Source organism: Panthera tigris, chromosome C1, assembly GCF_018350195.1.
Source record: "Panthera tigris isolate Pti1 chromosome C1, P.tigris_Pti1_mat1.1, whole genome shotgun sequence".
NCBI lineage: Eukaryota > Metazoa > Chordata > Mammalia > Carnivora > Felidae > Panthera > Panthera tigris.
The window spans coordinates 185139129-185165992 of NC_056667.1; the positions used below are offsets into that span (position 1 = coordinate 185139129).

The following is a 26864-nucleotide window of genomic DNA, read 5'->3' on the forward strand; positions in this document are numbered from 1 at the left end:
GCATAATACATTATATATATATATGTATATGTATATACACACACACACACACACACACACACACACACCACATCTCATTTATCCATTCATCATCAGTCAATGGACATTTGGGCTCTTTCCATAGTTTAGCTATTGTTGATAATACTGCTATAAACATTGGGGTGCATGTACCCCTTCAAATCTGTATTTTCATATCCTTTGGATAAATACCTAGTAGTGTAATTGCTGGATCACAAGGTAGTTCTATTTTTAACTGTTTGAGGAATCTCCATACTGTTTTCCAGAGTGGCTGCACCAGATTGCATTCCCACCAACAGTGCAAGAGGGATCTTCATTCTCACCAACACTTGTTGTTTCTTGTGTTGTTAATTTTAGCCATCTGCCAGGTGTGAGGTGTTATCTCATCATGGTTTTGATTTGTGTTTCCCTGATGATGACTGATGTTGAGTATCTTTTCATGTGTCTGTTAGTCATCTGGATGTCTTCTTTGGTAAATGTCTATTCATGTCTTCATAGGATTATTTGGTTTTTTGGGGTGTTGAGTTTGGTAAGTTTTTATAAATTTTGGATACCAACCCTTTATCAGATATGTATCTGCAAATATCTTGCAAATATCATCTCACATTCTGTAAGCTTTTAGTTTTGTGATTGTTTCCTTTGCTGTGCAGAAGCTTTTAATCTTGATGAAGTCCCAATAGTTCATTTTTGCTTTTGTTTCCCTTGCCTCTGGAGACGTGTCTAGTAAGAAGTTGCTATGGCCGAGGTCAGAGAGGTTGCTGCCTATGTTCTCCTCTAGGATTTTGGTGGTTTCCTGTGTCACATTTAGGTCTTTCATCCACTTTGAATTTATTTTTGTGCATGGTATAAGAAAGTGGTCCATTTTCATTCTTCATGTTGCTGTCCGGTTTCCCAACACCATTTGTTGAATAGACTATCTTTTTTTCCATTGGATATTCTTTCCTGCTATGGCAAAGATTAGTTGACCATACAGCTGTGGGTCCATTTCTGGGTTTTCTTTTCTGTTCCATTGATCTATGTGTCTGTCTTTGTCTCAGTACCATACTGCCTTGATGACTACAGCTTTGTAATACAGTTTAAAGTCTGGAATTGTGATTGCTCCAGCTTTGCTTTTCTCTTTCAGGATTGCTTTAGTTATTTGGGGCCTTTTGTGATTTCATACACATTTTAAGATTGTTTTTTCTAGCTCTCTGAAAATTTCTGGTGGTCTTTTGATAGGAATTGTCTTAAATGTGTAGATTGCTTTGGGTAGTTTAGACATTTTAACAATGTTCTTCCAGTCCATGAGCATGGAATGTTCTTCCATTTCTTTGTGTCTTCCTCACTTTCTTTCATAAGTATTCTATAGTTTCCAGAGTACAGATCTTTTACCTTTGGTTAGGTTTATTCTTAGGTATCTTATTGGTTTTTTGGTGCAGTTGTAAACAGGATTGATGCCTTGATTTCTTTTTCTACTGCTTTATTATTGGTGTTTAGAAATGCAACAGATTTCTGTACATTAGTTTTATATCCTGTGACTTTGCTGAATTCATGTATTAGTTCTAGCAGTTTTTTTGGAGGAGCCTTTTGGGTTTTCTACATAGAGTATCGTGTTGTCTACAAATAGTGAAAGTCAGTTGTTAATCTCTCTATACATTGTTGACATGAATGACATGTGGCACTAATTTTAGGATATATGATGGCTCTGTATTCAAGCCCTAAGATCTTGACTATTTGGTTGAAAAACTTCGTACATATCAAATAGAATGTCTGAGGTGGCAGAAATTCCATGCATGTGCAAATAGACCTGGAGCTTGGCCAGGCTTTGTGGGTGGGGATGGTTGTTAGTGAAAACATCACTAACGGGCCCCTGGAACACTGTGGTAGTTGTGCCATGCAGGCTTACTAGAGTAGGAATTTCTATTTTGAGGCCAGTATGTATGATTTTTAAAGTTTGGACGACAATATTAGGTTGCTAATACACTATTGGACAAGTAAGGACAAGTATTTCACCAACTGCCATCATGCAGTTGAGAAAAAAAAGAGAAATCAAGAGAAAAAAAGAATAATTCTTTAAATTAAATAAATAAATTGACAAACTTGTTAGATTATTATGTACACATCCACAGCTTTTGACTATCCAGCCCCTTAGCTCCTTTGGAATACAGGACCTACATTCCATATATTCCTAAAGGCCTCCTCAATTCTGGTACCTTTTAGCCCCATCTCCCTCTTTTCCCCAACTGCACAGATATGGGTACACGTGCCAGGTCTGGCTAGTCATGGTGCCTGAATCCACTGGCTGCAAGGATGGGTCCAGGAGGAAGGCATAATACCGAGATCCTTTCCTGGGACTGATGTGTAGGTCCTGGTAGAAAAGAACTATCATTCTCTTGTGGTTGTTTAGTTCCTATGTTAAGCCAGGGGTTGTCAGAGGCAATTTTCCTGTGCCATAGAGGAAGCATGTCTCTCTTGGAAATAACATAGCCATCATAGAAAGAAAAACAAATGTGTAAGGCAGCAAGAGAACCCTGATGAAACCATAAAGACTTAGATACAGATATACATGACACTGGCTCTGTCCTTCCCACTTATAGGATGCAATAAATTCATCACCAACAAACAATAAAATTGTCCTTTTCTTTTTTATCATATTGCCTCTTTCTGGGGAAACTCACTTTTACAACAGCATTAATCTGTAGATTGGCACTTGAGGACAAGTACATGACTGCAGACATCTGGAGAAAGTGGTTTTGTAAAAGTTAAAAGAGCACAAAAAACAAAACAATGCTTTTTCTCTTTTTCATTTATTGTGATTAAATGCCTTTCTTTCCACATGTGTCTGCTAGAGGAACTGAAAGAAAAAGAACAGAAAACAGTGAACAGCAAATACTAGAGGAGTATAGGCAGGAGGGAGCAAATAGAAGACAAGGGGGGAATCCAAAGCTAAAGTGGTGATGAGGGCTAGAGAGAAGGCAAGCCCTCAGCGTCATTTCAAATTCATCTGATGCTGATATCAACAGATTTAAGACCAACATTTGAACCAGTCAATCCAATCTCTCTCTTCCTGTCACTGCAGCCATGTAAAACTAAAAAAAAAAAAAAAAAGTAAAATAAAAATAATATCTAAGTGTAAGTATAAAGATGTTAATGAAATACTTAACATCTAAACACTAATTTTGGATGGAAGAACCACTACATAATATTGCCAAGAAAACATTTTAAAAATCAGCATGAGGCAGGGCACCTGGGTGGCCCAGTCAGTGGAGCATCTGACTCTTGATTTCAGCTCAGGTCATGATCCCAGGGTTATGGGATGAAGCCCTGTGTCAGGCTCCAGGCTGAGCACAGAGCCTGCTTAAGATTCTCTCTCCCTCTGACCCTATCCCCCACTCACTCTCTCTCTAAAATTAAATAAATAAATAACAAGCATAAGGCTCTACTAAAAAGTGGTTTTAACTTTTATTTTAGGTTTCCAAGTATATCATGGATGTAATAAAAATGGTAGTATTTTTTCATTTAAAGCATGACTAAAATCTTCATAAAAGACTTTGCTGGACATGAAAATATTTCTTTTGCTCATAGGTGGCCAGCCGTGAATTAAAACTACCCATGTCTTACATGCACGTCTGTGAAACAAGTACAGCCACGGTGCCGAATACAATTGCTACAGCAGCTTCCATTGGTTCGGACGTCAATGGCAAAGCTGTGCAGGTGCTTCCTGCTGTCTGTCTTTCCCTTCAGCACTTTTTCCATATTGCTGGTTTTCTTAGCTGGATACAGACATGAGCAGTTGGCTTCAGAGAAGTCATCTGTGTCACTAAACATGGGCTTAGGATAGCCAAAATATCAGGAGAGGGTGCCAGTTAAAGTAGGCTAAACTGAGGTGACAAATAGACACATAATACAGTGAGTCAAACACAACAAAAGTCCATTTTTTTACATACCTACCAGTCCAGAGAGAGAGCTTGGTCATTAGAGTACTCTGAGGTTAATGGCTGTTCTTCCACCTTCAACATGTGGCTTTCAAGGTTGCCCTGAGCATCATCATCAGGGAAAAAGCATGGAGATCAGACCTGGAAGTGATGCAAGTCACTTCCACTGATCATCCACTAGCAGAACCAGGCTCAGGCCACATCTAACTGCAGGGGAGGTTGGGGAAATGTGGAGTAGTGAATCACCACATGCCCAGCTACTATGGAAAGAAGGGGAGAATAGATGTTGGTGAACAAGCAGTCTCTGTCCCTGGTAGACACAGAAAGAAGAAATCTGGGTATACCATGCAACTCAGCACTGGGCACGTTTCCTTTGACACAAACAAGTTCTTGCAGGCAGGTAAGCAGGCAGAACCCCAGCCAAGTAGATATGGTTCAATTAAAGTGTCTACATGAGTGGAATTCTACCACAGCACTCATGCTTATCCTTTGTACTTGTTTTCTAACTGATTGGGTTTTTTTTTCACTACTTCAGAATAGATTATGACTTCACTATTCCTTAATTAAGATATCTGATTGCATGTACTTTTGAAGTAATATCTCTTTGTCATGTTTCTGTTATAAACGTTCCACTTTTTCCATTGGGATGTTGTGGGGAGGCATATTTCCAGAACACTGCACTTATGCTACCAAGAGGCATCACTTTCAAATCCATCTTATCTTTGTGGGGATACTTGTTAGGGGCTAAAATACAGAGGCTCTTTCCCTCAGGACAAATGTGTGGGAAACTTCAAATTCATGAGACCCAATTTTGGATAGGATCAAACACAAGATAAGAATCACTCAGCGTGTATGGGAGTTGTCAACCCAAACTAAGATTAATCCATCTTCTAGAGTTTTAGGTTTAGTTAAGGATCAGAAACTTTGCAGGTCTAGATTATTATAAAGACAAATTTAGTTATTTTCTCACTTCACACCCAAAGCCAAGGCCTTCACTGCAGTAGTTTGATGGTGGATGGATGAACATATGGAAAGATGGACAGAGAGTTGAATAATATTTCAGAGGGATATTGGCATGTTATTGGTGCAGATAGGAAAGCACAGAGTAGAATGAAAATAAGATGTTTTGTTCCTTTCATTTTAATGGCTGGAAAATACAAAAGAAAATGTAAGTCAAAAATGTAGAAAAAGAGAAGGAATTAAGAACACAAAAGAAATATTCTTAGAAAGAGGACCTGAAAGTAGAAATTCAGCTGAGCCCATATTTTCACAGGAAGTGAACCAGGGAAGTTTTTTAAAAACCTGCAATAACTGATACCTTCCTCAAGGTCAGAGACTGTTATTGTCTCTGTGTTCCCAATGTATCAGTATCAAGCACTCCATAAACATTCACTGACCTAATCAATTATCGATTACTATTCTTCCACACGAATCCTAACCATTGGGCTCTTCTCTAATGAGAATTCACTTCTTTACCCTTTCAAGAATGCATGTCAGATCCTTCTGAAACGCCTCGAGCCCATCATTAAGAAAAATCCAGGAGGTACATGGGAGGACTGGGTAAGTGTTCCACTCTGTCTGTTACTACAAATGAGAAAGCAGTCCTAACCAGTGCTGAGAGCATCGTGGCAGTGTACAGCTGCACCACACAGAGTTTTTCTGGGTGTGGATTTCTGCAAAAGGGCAGGATCGCAAAAGGTTGAGACAGCTGCTCCATGCTGTATACCAGGTATGTGTGAGAGAGCACACAGGGAACAGCATCACTGAGGGGAGGAATGAAAATACATGAAGAATACCCAGCAGGCCTTACCCACTCTGCTTAAATAAGAAAAGGAAAAGACCAAGCCTTCCTAAGCCACCAAAAAAAGAAAAAGGTGTCTTAAATGGGAAGGAAGAAAACTAAAAGGCCTAATTGCTATTAAACATGTCTCAAAGGAAATGACTCACCTAATCCAACTTTACAACATCTTTTCTCTTATCTCATCGGAACACTTATCCCACACTTACACGCACACTTAACTAAAGTTCTAACATTTAGAACTTTATCCCAAAATACTTTGGGAACTAAGCCCCTACATCATGGATGTGTGGCAGGATTCTGCCTTATTTAGTTCAGACATTTCAACTCAATCAGAAGGAAATTGTTAATGTACCAGCTGAGGGGAAAAAAAAATATTACAATGTGTTCCTTTACTGGTAACAAAACACCAGCAACAATTACCAGATGTCAATTCTGATATAGGGAATACCTTCATTTTCACCTATCAGATGATGTATTTATTTTATTCTGACTAAATATGCCCATTCTTCAGATAGAAGCTGCTTTTGAACAAAGAATCAGTCTTTCAGCCACTGGATACTTCAGGTAAAAATTACAATAATGTCTGGACTTAGCTGAGAAAATATAAGGTAACTCAATTGTTCTGAGCCTTAGTTCCCTTACTTGTAAAGTTTTTATTATGTGATCATTGAGGTCCCTTCTCAGTCTAAAATTGATTTTATGTAAGCCTTTGAACTATATCCAAAGAAATATTAAATAATAAAAAATACCCTTATTGGGTAAAAAACATTTTTTAGGGGCACCTGGGTGGCTCAGTTGGTTGAGTGTCTGACTTTGGCTCAGGTCATGATCTCGCGGTCTATGAGTTCAAACCCTGCATCAGGCTCTGTGCTGACAGCTGCTAACCTGGACCCTACTTCGGATTCTGTCTCCCTCTCTCTCTACCCCTCCCCCACTTGCGCTCTTGCGTGTGTGTGCTCTCTCTCTTCCTCTCAAAAATAAACATCTAAAATTTTTTTTAAATTTTTTAACATGACTTAGAACATCTAATCATTATTTACTATTCACTGTTGGATAGTAAAAAAATATCATTGGAAATAACTTCCAACTCAGTTTTACAAACTGTCCCTCCTTTACCATAAAAGCTTTCTGTTTGAAGCTCCTCTCTTTGTACAGTGTCTGTCAGTGGGAGGCCCTCAGTCAATTCATGTTAATTGAGTGAAACACAAAGAGCAGAACTGATGGTCAAATTCAGGAAGTGTATGACAGCAGTTTTACAATGTAGTGAAACAAACCACCAAACTAAACACACACATGCACAGAGACAGAGAACAGTCAAGAAATTTCTCATGAAAAAGGAAGGAAGGAGGCAGGTAATAGCCGAGCCCAGTGCCCTGCACGTGAGTTCTAAATTTCTGAGTTCTGTTACCCAAGAAGAGAGCAAATCAGCCATCTAGCTGGGTACATCTTCCATTGTACATTAATGCATTGAATCACATGCCCTTTTTTACCAGCTCTGAATTACCATCAATTCCCCAGTGAGTTTGGTTACCACAGTCTAGAGGGTTCCTTTGGGAATGCTGATAAAATCAGTTGAGGTTCTCAATCCACAGAGCTAAAAGCTCAAACTCTACACTGTGAATACAGACACACTGGGAGGTCGGACCAAAACAGCCTGTTGGATTCTTTCTTTTTGGCTTCCTAACTGAAACACAAAGGGTATCCTTTTTAAATGGAGACACATGACAGTGCTGCTATAATTAGCTAGGTTGCAAATACAAGTAGCAGTTTAAATGAGTTTAAAAAGCAGTTGAGTGGTACCTGGGTGGTTCAGCCGGTTAAGTGTCCGACTCTTGATTTTGGCTCAGATCGTGATCTCACAGTTTCTGGGATCAAGCCCTGTGTTGGGCTCTGCACTGACAGCACAGAACCTGCTTGGAATTCTCTCTCTGCCCCTTCCCTGCTTGTGCTCTCTCTCTTTCTCTCAAAATAAATAAATAAACTTCAAAAAAAACAAAAACCCTTAAAAAGCAGTTGAGGTATCAGTAAGATGAAATGCTATCATAAAACTTTAATAACTTTTTTGTTTTGGTTTGGTTTTTTGTTTTGTTTTGTTTTCATTTGGAAAGTACTTCAAATTCGTAGAAGAGTTGCAAATATAGTAGAAGGAATACTATATATCCTTTCTATCCAGAAGTACCTACTGTAATTTGTCACATTTGCTTTATCATTTCCCCCCTCCCTCTCTCTCTTTGTATATTGTTATTTCTGATCCATTTGAGAGCAAGTTGCATACACTGTGACCCTTTGCCTCTAAATACTTGAGTGTAGACTCTGCACATTCTTTCTCCACTGCTGTGGCCCCTCTGGTTCCTTCTCGTCAGACATGCAGTCATTGAGCTGGACACTTTAAAGCTTAAATAACTTTTAAAATGAGTCAACATTGTTTGCAACCTCACTGCTATCACCGCCCCAAGCTGATGGGCTTTATTTCTTCCATCAGGGGATACAAGGCCTACATGGACTGGGAGAAGGGAGAAGGAGACCCTTTTCCATACTATGTCTATGGAGCAGCCTGTTCTGAGGTTGAAATTGACTGCCTGACAGGCGCTCACAAGGTAAACCAAATATAACTTTCCTCTTGGCAAATTAAACCAACAACAACAACGACAAAATTATGTTGCACATTAAATAGCCCAATTTCATTATGTACTACTTGTACAATAAGAACAGTACTTTTTTTTAATTCCTTGGGAATATCTAGAGATCCAGGCTTATTCTGAATTTTCACTTAAAAAGAAGTAGTCAAAAGGAATTGCTCCTAACAGTGGTTGGTAGTTGCCAGAGATGGGGGGTGGGGGGGGGGATGAAGAGAGAAAAGGGGGTCAAAAGGTACAAACTTCCAGTTATAAAAGAATTAAGTCATGGGGAATAAGTACAAAATGGTGACTATAGTTAATAATACTGTATTGCATATTTGAAAGTTGCTTAGAGACTAGATCTTCAAAGTCCTCATCACAAGAAAATAAAATTTATGTATGGTGGTAGAAGTTAACTAGACTTATTGTGATGGTCATTTTGATATATATACAAATATCAAATCATATTGTATACCTGAAACTAATATAATGTTGTATGTCAATTATATCTCAATAAAAAATTAATTTAATTAAAAAAAAATTTAAAGCAGTAGTCAAAAAAAGAATTGTTCATGACAGCCTAAAGTGCATTGTTTTTTATCCCACTTCATACAACAAACTTGCTTTTCAAAGTTTTTCCAAAAAAACTGGAGGTAAGATTCTGTTCCTAAAGTAAGGTCAATTTATCTAATCTGAAGGAATAGGTAATTTAATAAATTGTCTTCAGTAAATATTTGAGAGCAGATAGCACTGTGATGTTTCTCTAAAGTCAGTTATCCCAAAGGTACTACTGTCCCTAACAAAAAAGATTGGGGAGGGCTGGGGAGAGGAGGTCTGAAAATAATTGTTGTGCTTGCTACTTAATTGAGCGTCCTTCTGGAATCAGGGAGTCACATGTAATCAAAAGTTAACAACTTCCACCATAAAAGGTAAACCTATGAATATACCCCAGGTATCATTCTCGGAATAGAGAGATTACAGAAACCTTAAAGAGAATATAGTATATCCAAAGTATGGAAATTGTTAGGAAATCTACAGAATGGACCAATGACACATCTAAATTCCATACACAGATTATTCCAACATCATCTTGAACCATTTTACCTGAAACTAGAAATGGTCAGTTTATGTAAAATAAGAAGGAAATTGGAAATATTGTCTTGCAAATCTTATCAAAATGTATTTTATTGCCCCATTGCTGGTAAATTTGTCCATCACTTAGATTTTATATAAATCATACAGAAAAGATGGTAAATGAAGGGATGTCTGGAGAGCACTTGCCCTCACATTCCACTCAGGTTCCTCCTTAGGATACATTATGTCCCCATTTTCATTCTAGATCATTGTGAGGAAGTAAACTCATGAAATTAGGATCATAGATTGCTTATATAATTATTTTAAAAGTATATTTCCTAATGTCTTTCACATAATGGTACACATAGATAATGACAATATTTTCCCAGCACACTTTTGCAAACAAGGAAACCATGGTGGCAGGTGACCAACCTGAAAATCCTGGCCCAGACCCCTGCAAAAGTCCAAGTGTCAGTGTCTTGACATACCTGTAACCCATTCAAGACTCCATACTCAGTGAAAAGCTGTTTTTAGAAATCAACTAGTTTTCTGATTCTCTACCCTGAAAGTGTTATTGCCAGATTTGTTGCTAGCAAATAAAAATATAGGATGCCTGATTAAATTTGAATTTCAGATAAAAACAACAAATAAATTTCTGGTACAAATATGTTCAATGCAGAGTTGGGGACATACCTATTTTATCTGGCAATTCTATCAGAGGGCTTTGGTATAAATCCCTAAAGAAAGAAATCTCATGGGGGTCTTCCAGAATTTATGGAACCAGAACAGTGAAAATTTGGTTGTCCCTATGGCTTCCTTATTACTGGTTAAGGTCCAGTCATTTTGGTATTACTTCAGTCCCTTAAAATAGCTTATTCCTTGAAGAGGCAAAATTTCTTTTAATTAAAGCGAAATCAGAGAAATTAAATGACAGGCCTACTGCTGCCAGTTATTTGTGGTTGCTGAATCCAAACACCCGCCAATCACAGGCCCACCCTGAGGTGTGTCCAACGTCCTGCCCTAGCTGTTGAGAACGAACATAGGAGGTTGTCTGAGAGGTCAACATTTGAGTCAAAAGCGAGCTGCTGATCCAAAAAGCTAGATAGAAGGTAGCCCAGCTAGTGTGCCTCAACAGAGAATGATGATACTGTCAGAACAAGCATGGGATGTGAGAGCAGAAAGAAAGCCCAAAGATATTCCTGGATAGACCACAGGCACCTAGGGGTTTTCTGTGGCTCCTTAACAACCTGTCTACACATGCTTGTTCCAAAACATAAAGGCCAAATCATTGTGATGTTTCTCATCCAATTCTCATCCGTTCTTATCCAATGAAGTAGATAAGCGAAGTCAAAGATATTCTCAACATTTTCCCATAATATGGTCCAATATCTTTCAAATCTCTAATTTCAAACATGCCACTATGGCTACATGATTTCTTCAATAAAATGGCAATCATCTACATCAGGGCACCTGGGTGGCTCAATCAGTTAAGCATCTGACTCTTGATTTCAGCTCAGGTCATCATCTCACTGTGAGTTCAAGCCCTGCGTTGGGCTCTGCACTGATCACATGGAGTCTTCTTGGGATTCTGTCTCCCCCTCTCTCTCTGTCTCTCAAAAATAAATAAACTTTAAAAAAAAACTATCTACATCAAATCATCATGAGGACTAGATGAGCTCATGAATTGTGTAAGGACAACAAATCCAGGGGCGCCTGGGTGGCTCAGTCGGTTGAGCGTCCGACTTCGGCTCAGATTATGATCTTGCGGTCTGTGAGTTCGAGCCCCGTGTCAGGCTCTGTGCTGACAGCTCAGAGCCTGGAGCCTGTTTCAGATTCTGTGTATCCCTCTCTCTCTGCCCCTCCCCCACTCATGCTCTGTCTCTCTCTCTGTCAAAAATAAATAAACATTAAAAAAAAAAAACAACAACAAATCCAGGTTTAGAATCAGAAGAACAACCAGGCTCAATTATTTACTAAGTGACACTCAAAGGCACTAACATACCATGGACTTTGGAGTCACTTAAGAGAAGTCAAAATCAGGGGCACCTGGGTGGCTCAGTCGGTTAAGCGTCCGACTTCAGCTCAGGTCATGATCTCACAGTCCGTGAGTTTGAGCCCTTCGTCGGGCTCTGTGCTGACCACTCAGAGCCTGGAGCCTGCTTGGGATTCTGTGTCTCCCTCTCTCTCTGCCCCTCCCCTGCTCATGCTCTGTCTCTCTCGGTCTCAAAAATAAATAAAAACATTTAAAAAAATTAAAGAAAGAAGTTTGACATAAAAAAAAGAGAAGTCAAAGTAGAAAGATCTTCTGGGGTCATTGCCAGTCGTAGCACTAAAATTGAAGAATTTGGCAGATTTCTTACCACCTCTAATATTAATGAGGTTCAGTGCAGTGTTAATTAACCAATAGGAGTTCTGGATACCATTTAAATAAACCTTCATATAATATTTTTAAGTTGTTATGATGAGGTAATTTTAATTTTTGGCAGAAAATCCGAACGGACATCATCATGGATGCATGTTGCAGCCTAAATCCCGCCATTGATATTGGGCAGGTAGGTACTGGCCCACTTAGATAGCTGCCACTTCCTGAAAGCCATTGTGGGATAGGTAAAGGCCTTCTAAGAAACATAAAGTATCACAGAGCTTGACATTTTCCCCTTTCAGGTTGAAGGTTCCTTTATTCAGGGAATGGGTCTTTATACCACTGAAGAGCTAAAATATTCCCCAGAAGGTGTTCTGTACTCTCGAGGCCCAGATGAATATAAAATTCCAACCATCACTGACGTCCCAGAGGAGTTCAATGTCTCCTTGTTGCCATCATCACAAACCCCATTAACCATCTATTCATCCAAGGTAAGCACCCAAACCTACTACTATGCAATGCAAGTGGCATGGTAAATGAAGCAGGTGGAAAAAATAAAAAATACATGCCAACCTGTATCAGAACCAAATCATAATAGACTGTTAGAATTTGGAGGTGAATCACCTAGAGAAAAGTGAGATTCAGAGAGGATAAATGATCTCTGTCCAATGGCCATCCTCGGCTAGAGATTTTATTTATTAATATCCTCTTTCACTGGAAACTCTAAATTTCCAGGTGAAAAGCTCTGATTTGATGGAATAATATTTTCACTTAGGAAACTTAAGACTACTCAAGCAACAACAGATGTTGGCGAGGATACAGAGAAAGAGGATCTCTTTTGCATTGTTGGTGGGAATGTAAGGTGGTATAGCCAGTCTGGAAAACAGTATGAAGGTTCCTCAAAAAACTAAAAAGAGAACTAACCTATGACCGAGCAATTGCACTAGTAGGCACTTATCCAATGGATACAGGTGTGCTATTTTGAAGGGACACATGCACCCCCATGTTTATAGCAGCAGTATCAACAATAGTCAAAGTATGGAAAGAGCCCAAATGTCCATTGTTGGATGAATGGATAAAGAAAATGTGGTATATATATACAGTGGAGTATTACTCGGCAATCAAAAAGAATGAAATCTTGCCATTTGCAACTACATGATTGGAAATGGAGGTATTATGCTAAGTGAAATTAGAGAAAGACAAAAATCATATGACTTCACTCATGTGAGGACTTTAAGAGACAAAACAGATGAGCATAAGGGAAGGGAAACAAAAATAATATAAAAACAGGGAGGAGGACAAAACAGAAGAGACTCAAAAATATGGAGAACAAACTGAGGGTTACGGGAGGGGTTGTGGGAGGGGGGATGGGCTAAATGGGTAAGGGGCACTAAGGAATCTACTCCTGAAATCATTGTTGCACTATATGCTAACTAATTTGGATGTAAATTTAAAAAAAAATAAAAAATAAAACAACTTAAAATTAAAAAGAAAAGCAACCTCAACTGAAAAAAAAAAAAGAAAAAAAGAAAAGAAACTTAACTAAAATCTTAGGAAGCATGGCAGCATGGGAAGAATCCTGGACTGAGGTCTCAGTGGAGCTGGGTTTTCACCCCAGCCTCACCAGCTCCCTAGGATCGTAGACGAATCACTCCCCTCTTGGGAGCTCAGGGTCCTCATCCATACCCAGAAATGGATATAGGACAGTGGTTTCAAATGGTCCCCAGGATACATTTGGCAATGTCTGGAGATGGACCAGCATCTGGAGGGAGAAGAGGTCACTGCTCTGAGTAGAGAGGCCAGAGATGCTGCTAAACAGCCTTCAATGTACAAGACAGCCCCCACAACAAAGAATTATCTGGCCCCAAATGTCAATAGTGTCAGGAACCAAAGACACAAACCCTTAGTAACTGCTAAAGTCGTGGAACTGCAAATCAAAATAAAGGTCAGCATTTATTTGCACTGCTGTATGCAGATTACATGAAAATCAACTCAGAGTAGAAATTTCCTTCAGGTTTGAGATGTATTGTCAAAATTTTCTTTCAGGGTGCCTGGGTGGCTCAGTCTATTGAGCTACTGACTTCGGCTCAGGTCATGATCTAACAGTTCAGTTTGTGGGTTCGAGCCCTCCACTGGGCTCTATGTTAACAGCTCAGAGCCTGGAGCCTGGTTTGGATTCTGTGTCTCCCTCTCTCTGACCCTCCCCAACTCACACTCTGTCTCTCTCTCTCTCTCTCTCTCTCAAAAATAAATAAACATTAAAAAAATTTTTTTTTAATTTTCTTTCAAGTCTTTTAGGAAACTTCTTACTAGGGGTGACAAATTGATATAAGAGAAAACGAGTCCACATATATCTGCTGGAATTTTATCATTTCCAAACTGGAGCCCATTTTCATCCCAGGAACTTCCTCTAGTGTGTGGTGATGACACTTGGGGGGGGGGGGTGCATGTTTGAAAGGAAGGGCAATCAGCAGCACCCTTGGATTCTCATCAGGCTGGAAATCACTCAAAGAGGAAAAGGCAAAAGGAAGCTCAGAGCTCACAGAAAGCAGCTTTCAGGTCCTAAGAGCAATAGGACAGGCAGGACCCTTGAGTCCTGTGGTTGTGGCCAGCCACTCATACACAGACCCTCAGGAAAATCAGGGGTTTACAGGGGCCCCATGGAAGGTGCTGTGTAATAATAACAGGGACCTACCAAGTACCGCTGGGTGCTTTTGCACTTGCTGAACTTCACAGCACCCTGTAAGGTAGATACCATTGCCTGAATTTCACCAATAAAGAAACAGAGGCTGGAGAGAGAATCTCACCCAGAAAAATGGAGGGAGTAAGGGCCAGGATTCAAACTTAATATCTAGGGCTGCAGACTGGAGGGCCACTGGCTGAATCTAGGCTGCAGATGTGTTTTCTGTGACCTACAGTGCTTTTAAGTATCAGGGAATTGTACATTAAAATAAGAACATCTAAATTCTCTTGAAAAATTGGATGATCTGGTAATTTTGGCTACATTCTAAGAAGGCATAAATTAGCTAGAACTGAAAAACAGCTGCCCCTTGAGACAGGACCTGGGGGTATCTCTACTTCACCATGATTCCTGCTTTTCCTTACTGTCCTTCAACTACCCACAGTACCCCCTTTATATTACCTGACTATTCCTTGTGGATGATAGGCTTTCAACCCATTGTCTGGTACCAAAGTCTATACTCATTCTTCTCGAGTACCCTACCCTCCCTGATTCTGCAGACATAATGAGGCATTTTTTCTCTCTGCTCATGACATTGGCTATTTATTGTGCTTCCCTAAATAGGGTAACCCCCCCTTTCCTGTAGACACATTCCTTTCCTATAGAACAAATATTCAACCTAGACAGTATTACAGATATGGGAAGCTCAGGTGATACTGGGATTTTTAAGAGTATTCAAGTTTCATTCAGTCAGTAAATCAGTGAACAAACATTTTTTGAGAATTATTGTGAGTGAGACACTTGCTCAGAGTTGGGGACACAATGGAGAATAAAGATCTGGGCCCTGAAATATAGTTTGTAATCTACTATAGAAGGTTCTAAAACAAATGTGCTTTCTTGCAGGGCCTGGGGGAGTCCGGGATGTTCTTGGGGTCATCTGTGTTCTTTGCCATCACTGATGCTGTGGCCGCAGCATGCAAAGAAAGAGACATAGTCGAGGACTTCATAGTGAAGAGTCCAGCAACCCCGGAACAAGTTCGAATGGCCTGTGCAGATCGGTTCACAGAGATGGTAAGGAATTATTGTTTACTTTCCTAAAAGGTGATTTTTCTATCTCTTGCTTCTTAGACCAGTAAGGTAAAAATTCATAACCTAATCTGATCAAATTATAAGGTCAAATTATAAAATATAAGATGATGGGGCACCTCGGGTGGCTCAGTAGGTTGGGCATCCCACTTCGTCTCAGGTCATGATCTCACTGCTCATGAGTTCGAGCCCCGTGTTGGGCTCTGTGCTGACACCTCAGAGCCTGAAGCCTGCTTCAGATTCTGTCTCTGTCTCTCTGCCCTACCCCTATTCATGCTCTGTCTCTCTCTCTCTCTCTCTCTGTCTCTCTCTCTCTCTCTCAAATATAAATAAAAAACATTTAAAATTTTTTTAATAAAATATAAGATGATAAAAAGAAATCACACAAATACCTTTTGTGTATGTAGCAATTTAAAAATTTTAAAAAGCATTTCCCTATCTGTTATTTAATTTGATTTTCTCAGCAATCCTGAAGTAGAGTAATTTATCATGCTTTAGAAACTAATAGCTGGGTACCAGATGGCTCAGTTGGTTAAGCATCAGACTCCTGATTTTGGCTTAGGTCATAATCTCATGCTTCATGGGATCGAGCCCCACATCAGGCTCCGCACTGACAGCATGGAGCCTTCTTGGGATTCTCTCTCTCCCTCTCTCTCTGCTTCTTCCCTGCTGTCTCTCTGTCTCAAAAATAAAATAAACATAAGAAAAGAATTATTAGAAAAAGAAAACAAAACAAAAACTAATAGCTAAGTATTAAACAACTAATGATTTCATCAAGCTGTTATATTTCCTCCCTCTATCCTATCTAATCTATCCTACTCTTCAAGAAAACTAAACATAAAAATAAGCCGTGTGTCATGTAGCTATATTTGATAACACACTCTCCATGCTCCCTATACAAACACAGGGTACACAGTCTAGCTTTCATTTAGAAATAATATGATCTTGGGGCGCCTGGGTGGCTCAGTAAGTTAAGCCTCCAACTTGGGTTCAGGTCATGATCTCACGGCTCGTGAGTTCGAGCCCCACGTTGGGCTCTGTGCTGACAGCTCGGAGCCTGGAGCCTGCTTCCGATTCTGTGTCTCCACCTTTCTCTGCCTTTCTCCCACTGATGCTCTGACTCTATCTAAAATAAATAAAGATTAAGAAAAAATTTAAAAAAAAAAAAAAAAAAAAGAAATAATATGATCTTGGAGCATCTGAGTGCCAGCTGATTGGCTCAGTTGGTTAAGCATCCAACTCTTGATTTCAGCTCAGGTTATGATCTCACAGTTTGTGAGATCAAGTCCCACATCCATGCTGGCAGCACAGAGCCTGCTTGAGATTCTCTCTCTCTCTCTCTCTCTCTCTCTCTCTCTCTCAATAAATAAATACATAAACATTAAAAGAAAATGAAAAGAAATAACAGCGGCTGCTTTTCCACTTCATTCCATTTTATAACAATGCCCCCCAGCCCAGGAGAGGGAAGACTGGGGAGCTACCTGCTAGATGCAGCCTGCTGCAAGGCCAGCCTGCTGAATGTTGCAGCTACGTAACCCCAGTGAGGTCACTGAGTCCACCTTGCCCATCTCCTCATAGCATCCTAATATAAATAGTAACAGTAGTTGGCATTGATTGGGCACCATACTAAATATTTCACATTAGTGAAATATCTCATTAGTCAAACTCTATCAGGTAACTAGTATTATTTTTTTCATTTTACTATTGAGGAAACTGAGGTATGGTCATTTGCCCAAGGTCAAGATTCAAACACAGACTGTCTGGCTCCAGCATAGTATATTGCTTCTTAGAGAGAAAAGAACTGATTCTCTACCTCTTAAAAGAAATTTGTATTTTTTCATATCTATATTAAAGGAAGCCCAAGGGCACCTGGGTGGCTCAGTCAGTTGGGCGTCGGACTTTGCCTCAGGTCATGATCTTGAGGTTCGTGAGTTTGAGCCCCACATCGGGCTCTGTGCTGACAGCTTAGGGCTTAGAGCCTGCTTCCAACTCTGTGTCTCCACCTCTCTCTGCCTCTCCCCCGCCCCCCCCCCACTCTCTCTCTCTCTCTCTTTCAAAAATAAATAAAAACATTAAAAGATATATTTTTTTAAAAAAAGAAGCTCAAATACTTAACTGACCTCTTCAAAATATCCAGCCATAGAGTGAAAGAATAATATGACCCAGGACTTAGGAATATTGCTTAAAAATAAGTGTCATAGGCATGTTTGGCTGGCTCAGTCAGAAGAGCATGCAACTCTTGATCTTGGGGTCATGAGTTCAAGCCCCATATTGGGTGTAGAGATTAAACAATACAATTTAAAAGAAAAATACAAGTGTCATAATTACTCATTTCCTTCCCCTAAATGATCTATTCCTCTTCCGGTCCCCAAGGCTGACTCAACATTTCTCCTATTCCAATAATACCCACCACACTGTATTTCCCTCCAAGTATCTCAGCAAGAGCTCTGCCCCTCAGGCTGCCCCTCACCTGACTGCACTGTCCACAGAAGGGTTGTAGTCACCCACCTCTGGCCAGTCCTGCTCAGAGGGGCAGGGCCAGGAAACCAGCACTCCTCCACTGCTAGGAACACCTTCTCTGGGTGGATTTGGAACTGGAGGATCAAGTCCGCCCCTCCGGACAACAGCAGTGGTCACGTGGTAACTGCAGAATCACGTGATCTCAACACCAATCGTTCCACTTTCAACCTTTCAAAAAAATGTTCTCAATTGTATTTTACAGTAATAAATATCCTTTCCCAAAATGAGCCATTTTAGTGAAACTAAAAACTCGGAGCAGCAATTCTACTCTTCCTTTCTTGCCCACGTTTAACATTTTTCGGTCTTCAAAATGGCCTGGCTCCCAGAAAATGAATTCCTTCATTTCCAAGGCTTTAGGCCATTTTTAATAGTTGGGTTATCTGGCAAAGTCACTCTGTCATATGCAATGATAAAGAAGTGAATGACTCTGATTTCATTCACCATTTGGGACCCCACCTGCCAGCTACCTTGTTCATGGCATGAGTCCAGATTTTTCTCCCAAGTCTGATTTTTTTGGTAACAGTAATTTAATATATATATTCGTGGATATAAATCATCGAATAATTTGTATACCCATCAATCAAATGCTCAGGGTCAATGTGAGAGTAACCTCACATTTTCTAAAATACATCTAAATAGCACCACATGTTATAATCTATGTTTGATATTATAAACCTCATTTTTAAACATGTATTATTTTTTATCTTCACAAAAGTAACACATGTCCATTATGGAAAAATAAGAAAATGTTGAAAGTGTAAGATGAAAGTTAAAATCAGCCATATAACCCCACTAATCAGAAATAACCATAAAAATTTTGGTATTTGTATATACATACACACATACTTATAACCATCTTTTAATTTGTAATTATTTGTATGTACAATTTACCTTGTTTACATACTTATTTTCCAAAATTGAGATATCCCTGACATTAATATTTGAAAAGGTTTGAACCGTATAATTGGGAGTGACTTCATAATGAGTGACTTCAAATTCTTGACAAGACTTCAGGGATTCAAGAGTTTCTCTGTTCAGGGCACCTGGGTGGCTCAGTCAGTTAAGCGTCCAACTCTTGATTTCGGCTCAGATCATGATCTCATAGGTTCTGAGCTCCAGCTGATAGCTCAATCGTGGGATTGAGCCCTGGGACAAGGTCTGTGCTGGCAACACGGAGCCTGCTTGGTATTCTCTCTCTCCCTCTCTCTGCCCCTCCCCCGCTCACACTGTCTCTGTCTCCCTCAAAATAAATAAATAAATAAAACAAAAAAAAACCCTTTCTCCATTCTCACCTCCAGACCCCCTCCCTTCAGCACCACCAACAGAAAACCCCACCAACAGAAAAGGAATAATCAAAAGCCAGCCTTGAGTGGGGCCTCCCAAGGGAAGCAGAGAGGAGGAAGTCCTGACTCTTGGTGTAACAAAGAGGACCAGAAACACATAAAATATAGATTCATCTGCTACTTCCTGTCACAGGAAATGGCAATACTCCTCTATCTGTATTGTACCACAAAGCAGGTACCAGACATTGTTCTGGGTGCTGGGAATTCAGAAGTGAATGAAACAGAGGGCAGTCTCTACATTTGTGGAGCTTACTTTCTAGAGACCCTAAGTCCACCTCACATCTCTCCAGCCTAGGTCAAAGCAGCTTCATTGCTGACTTCACAGTACCCAGTGCAGCCAAAAATTTGTGTTGTGACAAATATGATCATGTCACTCTAGCGTATACACAGGTAAAAAGGTTCCCATTGCTCTTAGGATAAAGATATAACTTTTTAACTTGCCCTGCCAAGCCTACAAACCTGCAAATTCCCCTATGGCTGGCCTCACCCACTTCTCCAGCTATGCATGGCACCCTACCCTGCCTTCTCTCTCCACACTTGCCATCTTCTGTCTGTTCCTCATATCAAGGACAGAGGCTTCCACCAAGCTCTCTCCTCTGCTTGAAACCATCTTCTTCCTTTTCCTCACCTGGCTAATCCCTACTTACCTTTCATATTTTAATCAAATTCAAGAAATTAATTCAATACTTTCCTTTTTGCATATGTTGAGGTACCAGGAGTATACTGGTGAATGAGATTCACTGGTATCTGCTCTCAAGTTGTTTATGGTGTAGCAGGGGAGGAAGACAAACAACTACTGTGAATTATAAGTACTTAGCTGACTCTGGATGATGCCTGTTCATCAATAGAACAAAACTTTACTAATTTAGCCTTAACCTTTTCTTAAAGTCAAAGAGGTCATAGATTTGGCCCCAGCTCTGATCATTCATCATGCAATCATTCATTCATTTTTCCATGCACCAGACACTGCTGGGGAACTAAAGAAACAGTGAGCCAGTCAATCTCTGCCCACATGGAGCTCACATTCACACAATACAATCTCAGGTGGTGATAAATACTCTGAAGCAAAATAGAAAAATAGGGGGCTATAATGTGATGGAGAGATTATTTTACATTATTTTTGATGGTCTATTAGAGAAATTTTCTCTAGGACATTGACCTTTGAGCTGAGGAAGGAGCAAGCATAAAGCTGGTAATGGTATGTTCCAGACAGAGAATAGTTAGTGCAAAGGCCCTGTGGCAGTTTCATTAGATTCAAAGTAAAATGGGACCAAGTAGCCCTCAAAAATGGCCTTACCTTGGGGGCGCCTGGGTGGCTCAGTCAGTTAAGTGTACAACTCTTGATTTTGGCTCAGGTCATGATTTCACGGTTCCTGAGAAGGAGCCCTGCATCAGGCTCTGTGCTGACAGTGTGGAGATTGCTTGGGATTTTCTCTCCTGTTCTCTCTTCCCCACCCCCACTTGCGCTTGTGTTCTTTCCCTCTCTCTCTCAAAATAAATAAACATAAAACAATTTTTTTTAATCGCCTTACCTTGTAAGTCTCTGATATTGGTAGAAAAAACTTGTAACTGACAGGCTGTTTGTTGTTCTTTCTGGCATAGAGATAACAAATAAAAACTTGTGGCCATACCACTTATCTTCACATCAGGAGGGTGAAACCTGAATGATCTTTGTTCCAGCTTCCCTGGCATCTAGCTTCTATCACAATCCAAGTCTCCATCTTCAGTTCTTTAGAAACTATGATTTATTCACACAATAAGCCTCCTAAAGTTCTCATAGCCTGGCTCCTCACACAGACCAGTCTCTTTAAAGCATCTTGAAACAAATCTGAGCCTGTATCAGATTTACCTTGAAACAAACTACAACATGCTATTTTAACTGAAATACAGTCAATCCTTGAACCACATAGGTTTGAACTGTGCAGATTCACTTATACCCAGATTTATTACAGTACAGCATGGTAAATGTATTTTCTCTTCCTTAAGATATTTTTTTTTTTAAAGTAGGCTTCCATGCCCAGTGTGGAGCCCATTGCGGGGCTCAAACTCACGACCCTAGATCAAGACCTGAGCTGAGATCAAGAGTCCAACACTTAACCAACTGAGCCACACAGGTGTCCCCTTAAGATTTTCTTATAACATTTTCTCTTCTTTATCTTACTTTATAATAAGAATACAGTATATGATACATATGTGCTAATCAGGTATGTTACAATAACATAGCTCATTTCAGTAAACAGTAGGCTAGTAGTACTTAAGTTTTTGGGAGTCAAAATTATAAGTGGATTTTCAATTTCACGGAGGGTTGCCACCCCTACCCCCATTTTGTTCAAGGATCAACTGCATAGGGGCGCCTGGGTGGTTCAGTCAGTTAAGCATTCCACTTCTGCTCAGGTCATGATCTCACAGTCCACTGAGTTTGAGCCCCACATCGGGCTCTGTGCTGACAGCTCAGAGCATGGAGCCTGCTTCGGATTCTGTGTTTCCCTCTCTTCTCTCCCCTACTCATGCTTTCTCTCTCTCTCTCTCTCTCTCTCTCGCTCTCTCTCTCTCTCTCTCTTAAAAATAAACATTAAAAAAATTTTTTAAAGGGTGAGCTGTATATAATGATTCACACTGGCATATAACACTGTAATATGCAAAAAAACAAAAACAAACATTTTTTGAAAAACAGATATTAACACCCTTAGTATTTGGCCTTTGAATACTGTTGTCAAAACACAATTTCCTCTGACAAGTCGGAAGGTGAGAGGTTCAGAATTTCTGTGTACTAGAACATGCACTGGAGAGTCTAAAACCTCCTCTTTTAATAACCTCCTTATAACCATAAGGTAAATAACAGCCTGCCTATAACTATTTCTTAAACAGAAATGATGGTCAAACCCTCAGTACTTTTCCTTTGGAATTAAATAAAATAACGCATGTAAAAATATTATGTAAATATAAGTCACTCTGTAAATATTAAAGTGAAGTTTCCACCAAATACCCGTAACTATTAATCACTTTCTTCAAAATATGCCTCTCCCAAAGGGCTTAAAAAGATTTCCACATTAAATCGAGTTGACCTGCTAAGGACAGCAAAAAACAACTCTTAAGACTACAGCCTCAGGGTTCCTGGGTGGCTCAGTCAGTTGAGTGTCCAATTCATGGTTTCAGCTCAGGTCATGATCTCATGGTTCATGGGATTGAGCCCCAAGTCTGGTTCTGCGCTGGTGGTGGGGAGCCAGCTTGGGATTCTCTCTCTCCCTCTCTCTCTGCCCCTTCCAGCTTTTGTGAGTGCACTCTTTGTCTCAAAATAAATAAATAAACTTAAAAAAAAAAAAAGACTAGCAGCCTCATTTTTGCAGATCATTAGTTTCAAGCTGCAACAAAAAGCAGGCAAAAAAATTCTATTTGAACAATCGTTTACTATATCAAAGGTTGTTTACATCTGTGTCTTTGGTTACTTTGATCAGAGCTGTTGATTGTGGTTTTTACCCATGTGCCCTTTCTTAGGTGGTTAACACTTGGTTAGAACGGTGTTGCTGGTGGTAGTTTCTGCTCTGAGCCCAGCAGAGCAGCCTGGCTCGGCCATACATGCCCAAAAATGTCATCTCTATGTATCTCCTTGGTGATGGAAGAAAGAAAAATGTATTTCTTGGAAATGTGTTTTATACAGTCATTTAAAATTCCACAAGGGAAAAAAAAGGAAACTTCTTTTAAAGATACACAGAAAATACCTAACATTTTCAAATTAGAACTTTTCCTTAGAAACAGTGATTTCACCTAAAAAAAAAAAAAACTTTAGGATTCAGAGACATGAAGAGTTCCACAGTCTTAAAAATTAGAAAAATACTGCCTTGGTGGGGCACCTGGGTGGCTCAGTTGATTAAGCATCCAACTTCGGCCCAGGTCATGATCTCACAGTTCGTGAGTTTGCCCATTAGGCTCTATGCTGATAGCTTGGAGCCTGGAGTCTGCTTTGGATTCTGTGTCTCCCTCTCTTTCTGCCCTCTCCCGTTTGCTCTCTCTCTCTCTCTCTCTCTCTCTCTCAAAACTAAATAAACATTTAAAAAAAGAAAGAAAGAAAGAAAAATACTTCCTTGGAGAATTTGACAGTAGGGCAAATGCAAACACCTTGTTATCACTCACAGCAAAAAGTATTTATTAAAGTAACTACAAGGGGTACCTGGGTGGCTCAGTCAGTTAAGGGTCTGACTTCAGCTCAGGTCATGATCTCACGGTTTGTGGGTTTGAGCCCCACATCAGGCTGTGCACTAACAGCTCAGAACCTGGAGCCTGCTTCAGATTCTGTGTCTCCCTCTCTGTCTCTCTCTGCCACTCCCCTGCTTGTGCTCACTGTCTCTCTCTCAAAAATAAACATATATATATATATATATATATATATATATATATATATATATATATAAAGTAACTACAAAAACATGGTGTGTGGGGGCTGACCTAGCAGGAGGCCACATAAAGCAAATAAGCAGATTCAGTTTCCATCTCCTGGAAGCTAAAATCAGACCTTCAGCTTAGAAACAAGTTTGCAAACAGGTTTCAGTTCACCCGGCATTTGGAAGGGGCAGCTTCATAATGCTGACTCACAAGGAACACTTGCAGCCACCACAAGTGGTTGTGTCATGTGCTGGGCTGAGGCCTGGCTCTAGAGTATCTCCTTGAGAAGCGGTCCTTTCATTCTAGACCAGCGCCCAATTCCAGTGGCGACAGGTGTCCAGTTTCTGAAGGCCTTTACCTTCCCTGCCGCGCAGACCCTAATGCAGCCTCCTCCCACCTACTCTCTTCCCTCCGCATTGCCACCGCCTTGCCACCCCCATGTTCCATTTTGCCTTCCTGCTTCGTTCACAGTTCTGGATGCCCAGACTCAGAGTTGGCAGCATTTTAATGGCACTTTTAAGTGCCACCTGTTCAGTAAAGGGAGCTGTCCCTGCCAGATGAAGGAGAGACACGTGAACGTTTCCTGTGCCGTGAAACGGCCAGGTTTACCTACACTAGTGTGGGTTGGTTGGCCCCCAAACACTAGTCCTCAACCCCACACCCTGTGCACTGCTTTGCATTTCTCTGAGCAGAGGGAGAGGTACTGGCAGTCCTACAAGATTGCATTCTGTTTCTTTATAGTTTTGGAACCTACCCCAATAACACGTAGAAACATGCATTCTGCACCCAGTTCTGCTGGAAGCTAAGCCACAGATCCTTGGCAAGGCCTTAAAAGCCACACACACACACACACACACACACACACACACACACACACCTCAGTCCCACGGATTCTGAGATGGAGCACAGACACAAACTGCACAACTCAGGAGGTGACTCAGAGTGAAGTCTCCCATGGTGCCTTTGTCAGAATGCTGTCTATCATTCTGTCCCTGTGAGACACACAAACACACACACATACATACATGTACATGCACACACACACTCAGACTGGCACATGCTCTTTCATTCTTCATCACATTCTTCACCTCCCTGCCTTTCACGCTGTCTTGGAAGAGGTTTCACCAGCACTTAATAGGCTGTGAAACTGGTTCCATGTTGAGCATGCTTGCCCCAGGGTGCAGGGACTGAATCTGTTCCCTGCAACGTTTGGTGATACTTCACAGAGTGGCCTTTCTTACTATGAAGGGGGATTACCTGACATGGCTACTGAATGTATGTTTTTGCACCTAAAAACCCTCCTACCTGGTCTCTGGAAGGTTACTCCTTTAGTTGAGAGAAGCAGGGGAAGGGAAGAGATAGGGACAACACCTAAAAAGGAACAGGGCAAAGCTGTTGAAAAGAGGGAATAAGCAACGCAGAACGTAAAACAGGAAAAAAGGCAGCCACTTAACTAACAACGGAAAGGAGTCACGATGTACCCTTTTAGCTTAGTGGTTAAGACATAGGTCCTGGAGTCAGAAGGATGTGGGTTAGAAGGCCAGCTCTACTTTTGATGATTTATTTAACTTCTCTGATCACTTGGTTTCCTTATCTATAAAATTGGGGGACAGGTATGTGAAGAGAATAATTTGAATTACTTTCCAGGTTGTTGCAAGGAATGATTAAGATAACACATGAGGGGGTGCAAGGGTGGCTGAGTTGGTTACGTGTCTGACTCTTGATTTCAGCTCAGGTCATGATCTTCCAGTTGTGAGATGGAGCCCCAAGTTGGGGTCTGCTCTGGGTGTGGAGGCTGCTTAAGATTCTCTCTCTCCCTCCTCCCTCTCTCTGTCCCCCCCCTTCACTCATGTGCTCTCTGTCTCTCTCTCTCAAAAAAAATAAAAGATAACACATGAAAAGCATTTTGCAGTTGTCACACATAGTAAGTGGTCAATGCACACATTGATGGTGAGGATGATGATGGTGATGATAATGAAGAAGACTGAGTTAAAAGTCCACAAGACCACATTCAGATTCAATGGTTCACTAGATGCACTCACAGAATTCAGGAAAGCTGGTATACTCATGGTTATGGTTTATTATGGTGAAAAGATAGAGGTTAACATCAGCAAAGGAAAAAGGAACATAGGGCAGAGTCCAGGAGAGACGAGGCACAAGCTTCCAGTTATCTTCTCCCAGCGGAGTCACATAGACAACACCTAATTCTCCAGCAATGATGTATGAGAAGATACACAAGGTTTTTCCAACCAAAGAAGCTTACCTGAGCCTTGGTGTCAAGGGTTTTTATTAGAGATCAGTCGTGTAGGCGTAAGTTATCTGCATATTGATCTTAGTTACTCAGTGTCCAGCTCTTCCAGAGGTCAAATGATACCACATGACACAAGGCCCTGAAAGGGCGGGCCTACGCTGGCCGACTCCATCTTGTTCTGTGTTCTCCACCTTGAGTGACTATGTCCCCGACATGACCCCTTTTCCGGGAAAATCACAGAAACCTCAGACTGCGCCTCCTCCCCTTGAGTAACCTCCTGCTCACCCGTTCAAACTTCCTGATCAAAACACGCCCAGCGACCTGCTTAACAGGACTCTGACCCTTCCCCAGCCAATTGGCCGAGGCCACGACCCTTCCCCAGCCAATCGGCTGAGGCCACAGCCATTACCTCACCAACTGCCCCTAAACCCCTATAAAACTTTTGTGCTTTTGAAACTCTCTCTCTCTCCCTGGTATCTCACCGCTGCGTGGGTGCAGGTAGGGGATTGAGCTCGAGCTAGCTCGAAGAAAGGCTCTTTTGCTTTTGCATCGGACTCGGCTCCCTAGTGGTCTTTGGGGATCACGAATTCTGGGCATAACAGGCCCCAGGTAAACAAAGACATCTTATCAGGTGGGATTGCTAGGGCTTTGGTGTTACCTCCCAGGAGCTGGTCAGGAGCTGAAACTTTCTTTGGAATATGCAGGGTTTGGACTACCCAGGCCTGCTGACTTAATCCTTTACTGCACAATGATGATGACGAATTCCTGAACTGATGGCAACTATCTATTGTTACTAGACCTTGGATCAAAGAGATTG

At 40.7% G+C, this 26864-nt stretch overlaps 1 protein-coding gene across 1 annotated transcript in view; it reads left to right on the forward strand.

The window, feature by feature from the left end:
- LOC102967431 (aldehyde oxidase 2) overlaps positions 1–26864 on the forward strand; it is a 92388-nt gene that overhangs the window by 61001 nt on the left and 4523 nt on the right. The window contains exons 28-34 of the mRNA XM_015541013.2: positions 3583–3711; positions 5418–5492; positions 6245–6297; positions 8216–8330; positions 11912–11977; positions 12090–12278; positions 15371–15538. Of these exons, the coding sequence (XP_015396499.2) occupies positions 3583–3711; positions 5418–5492; positions 6245–6297; positions 8216–8330; positions 11912–11977; positions 12090–12278; positions 15371–15538 (795 nt within the window). The remainder of the gene's footprint in view (positions 1–3582; positions 3712–5417; positions 5493–6244; positions 6298–8215; positions 8331–11911; positions 11978–12089; positions 12279–15370; positions 15539–26864) is intronic.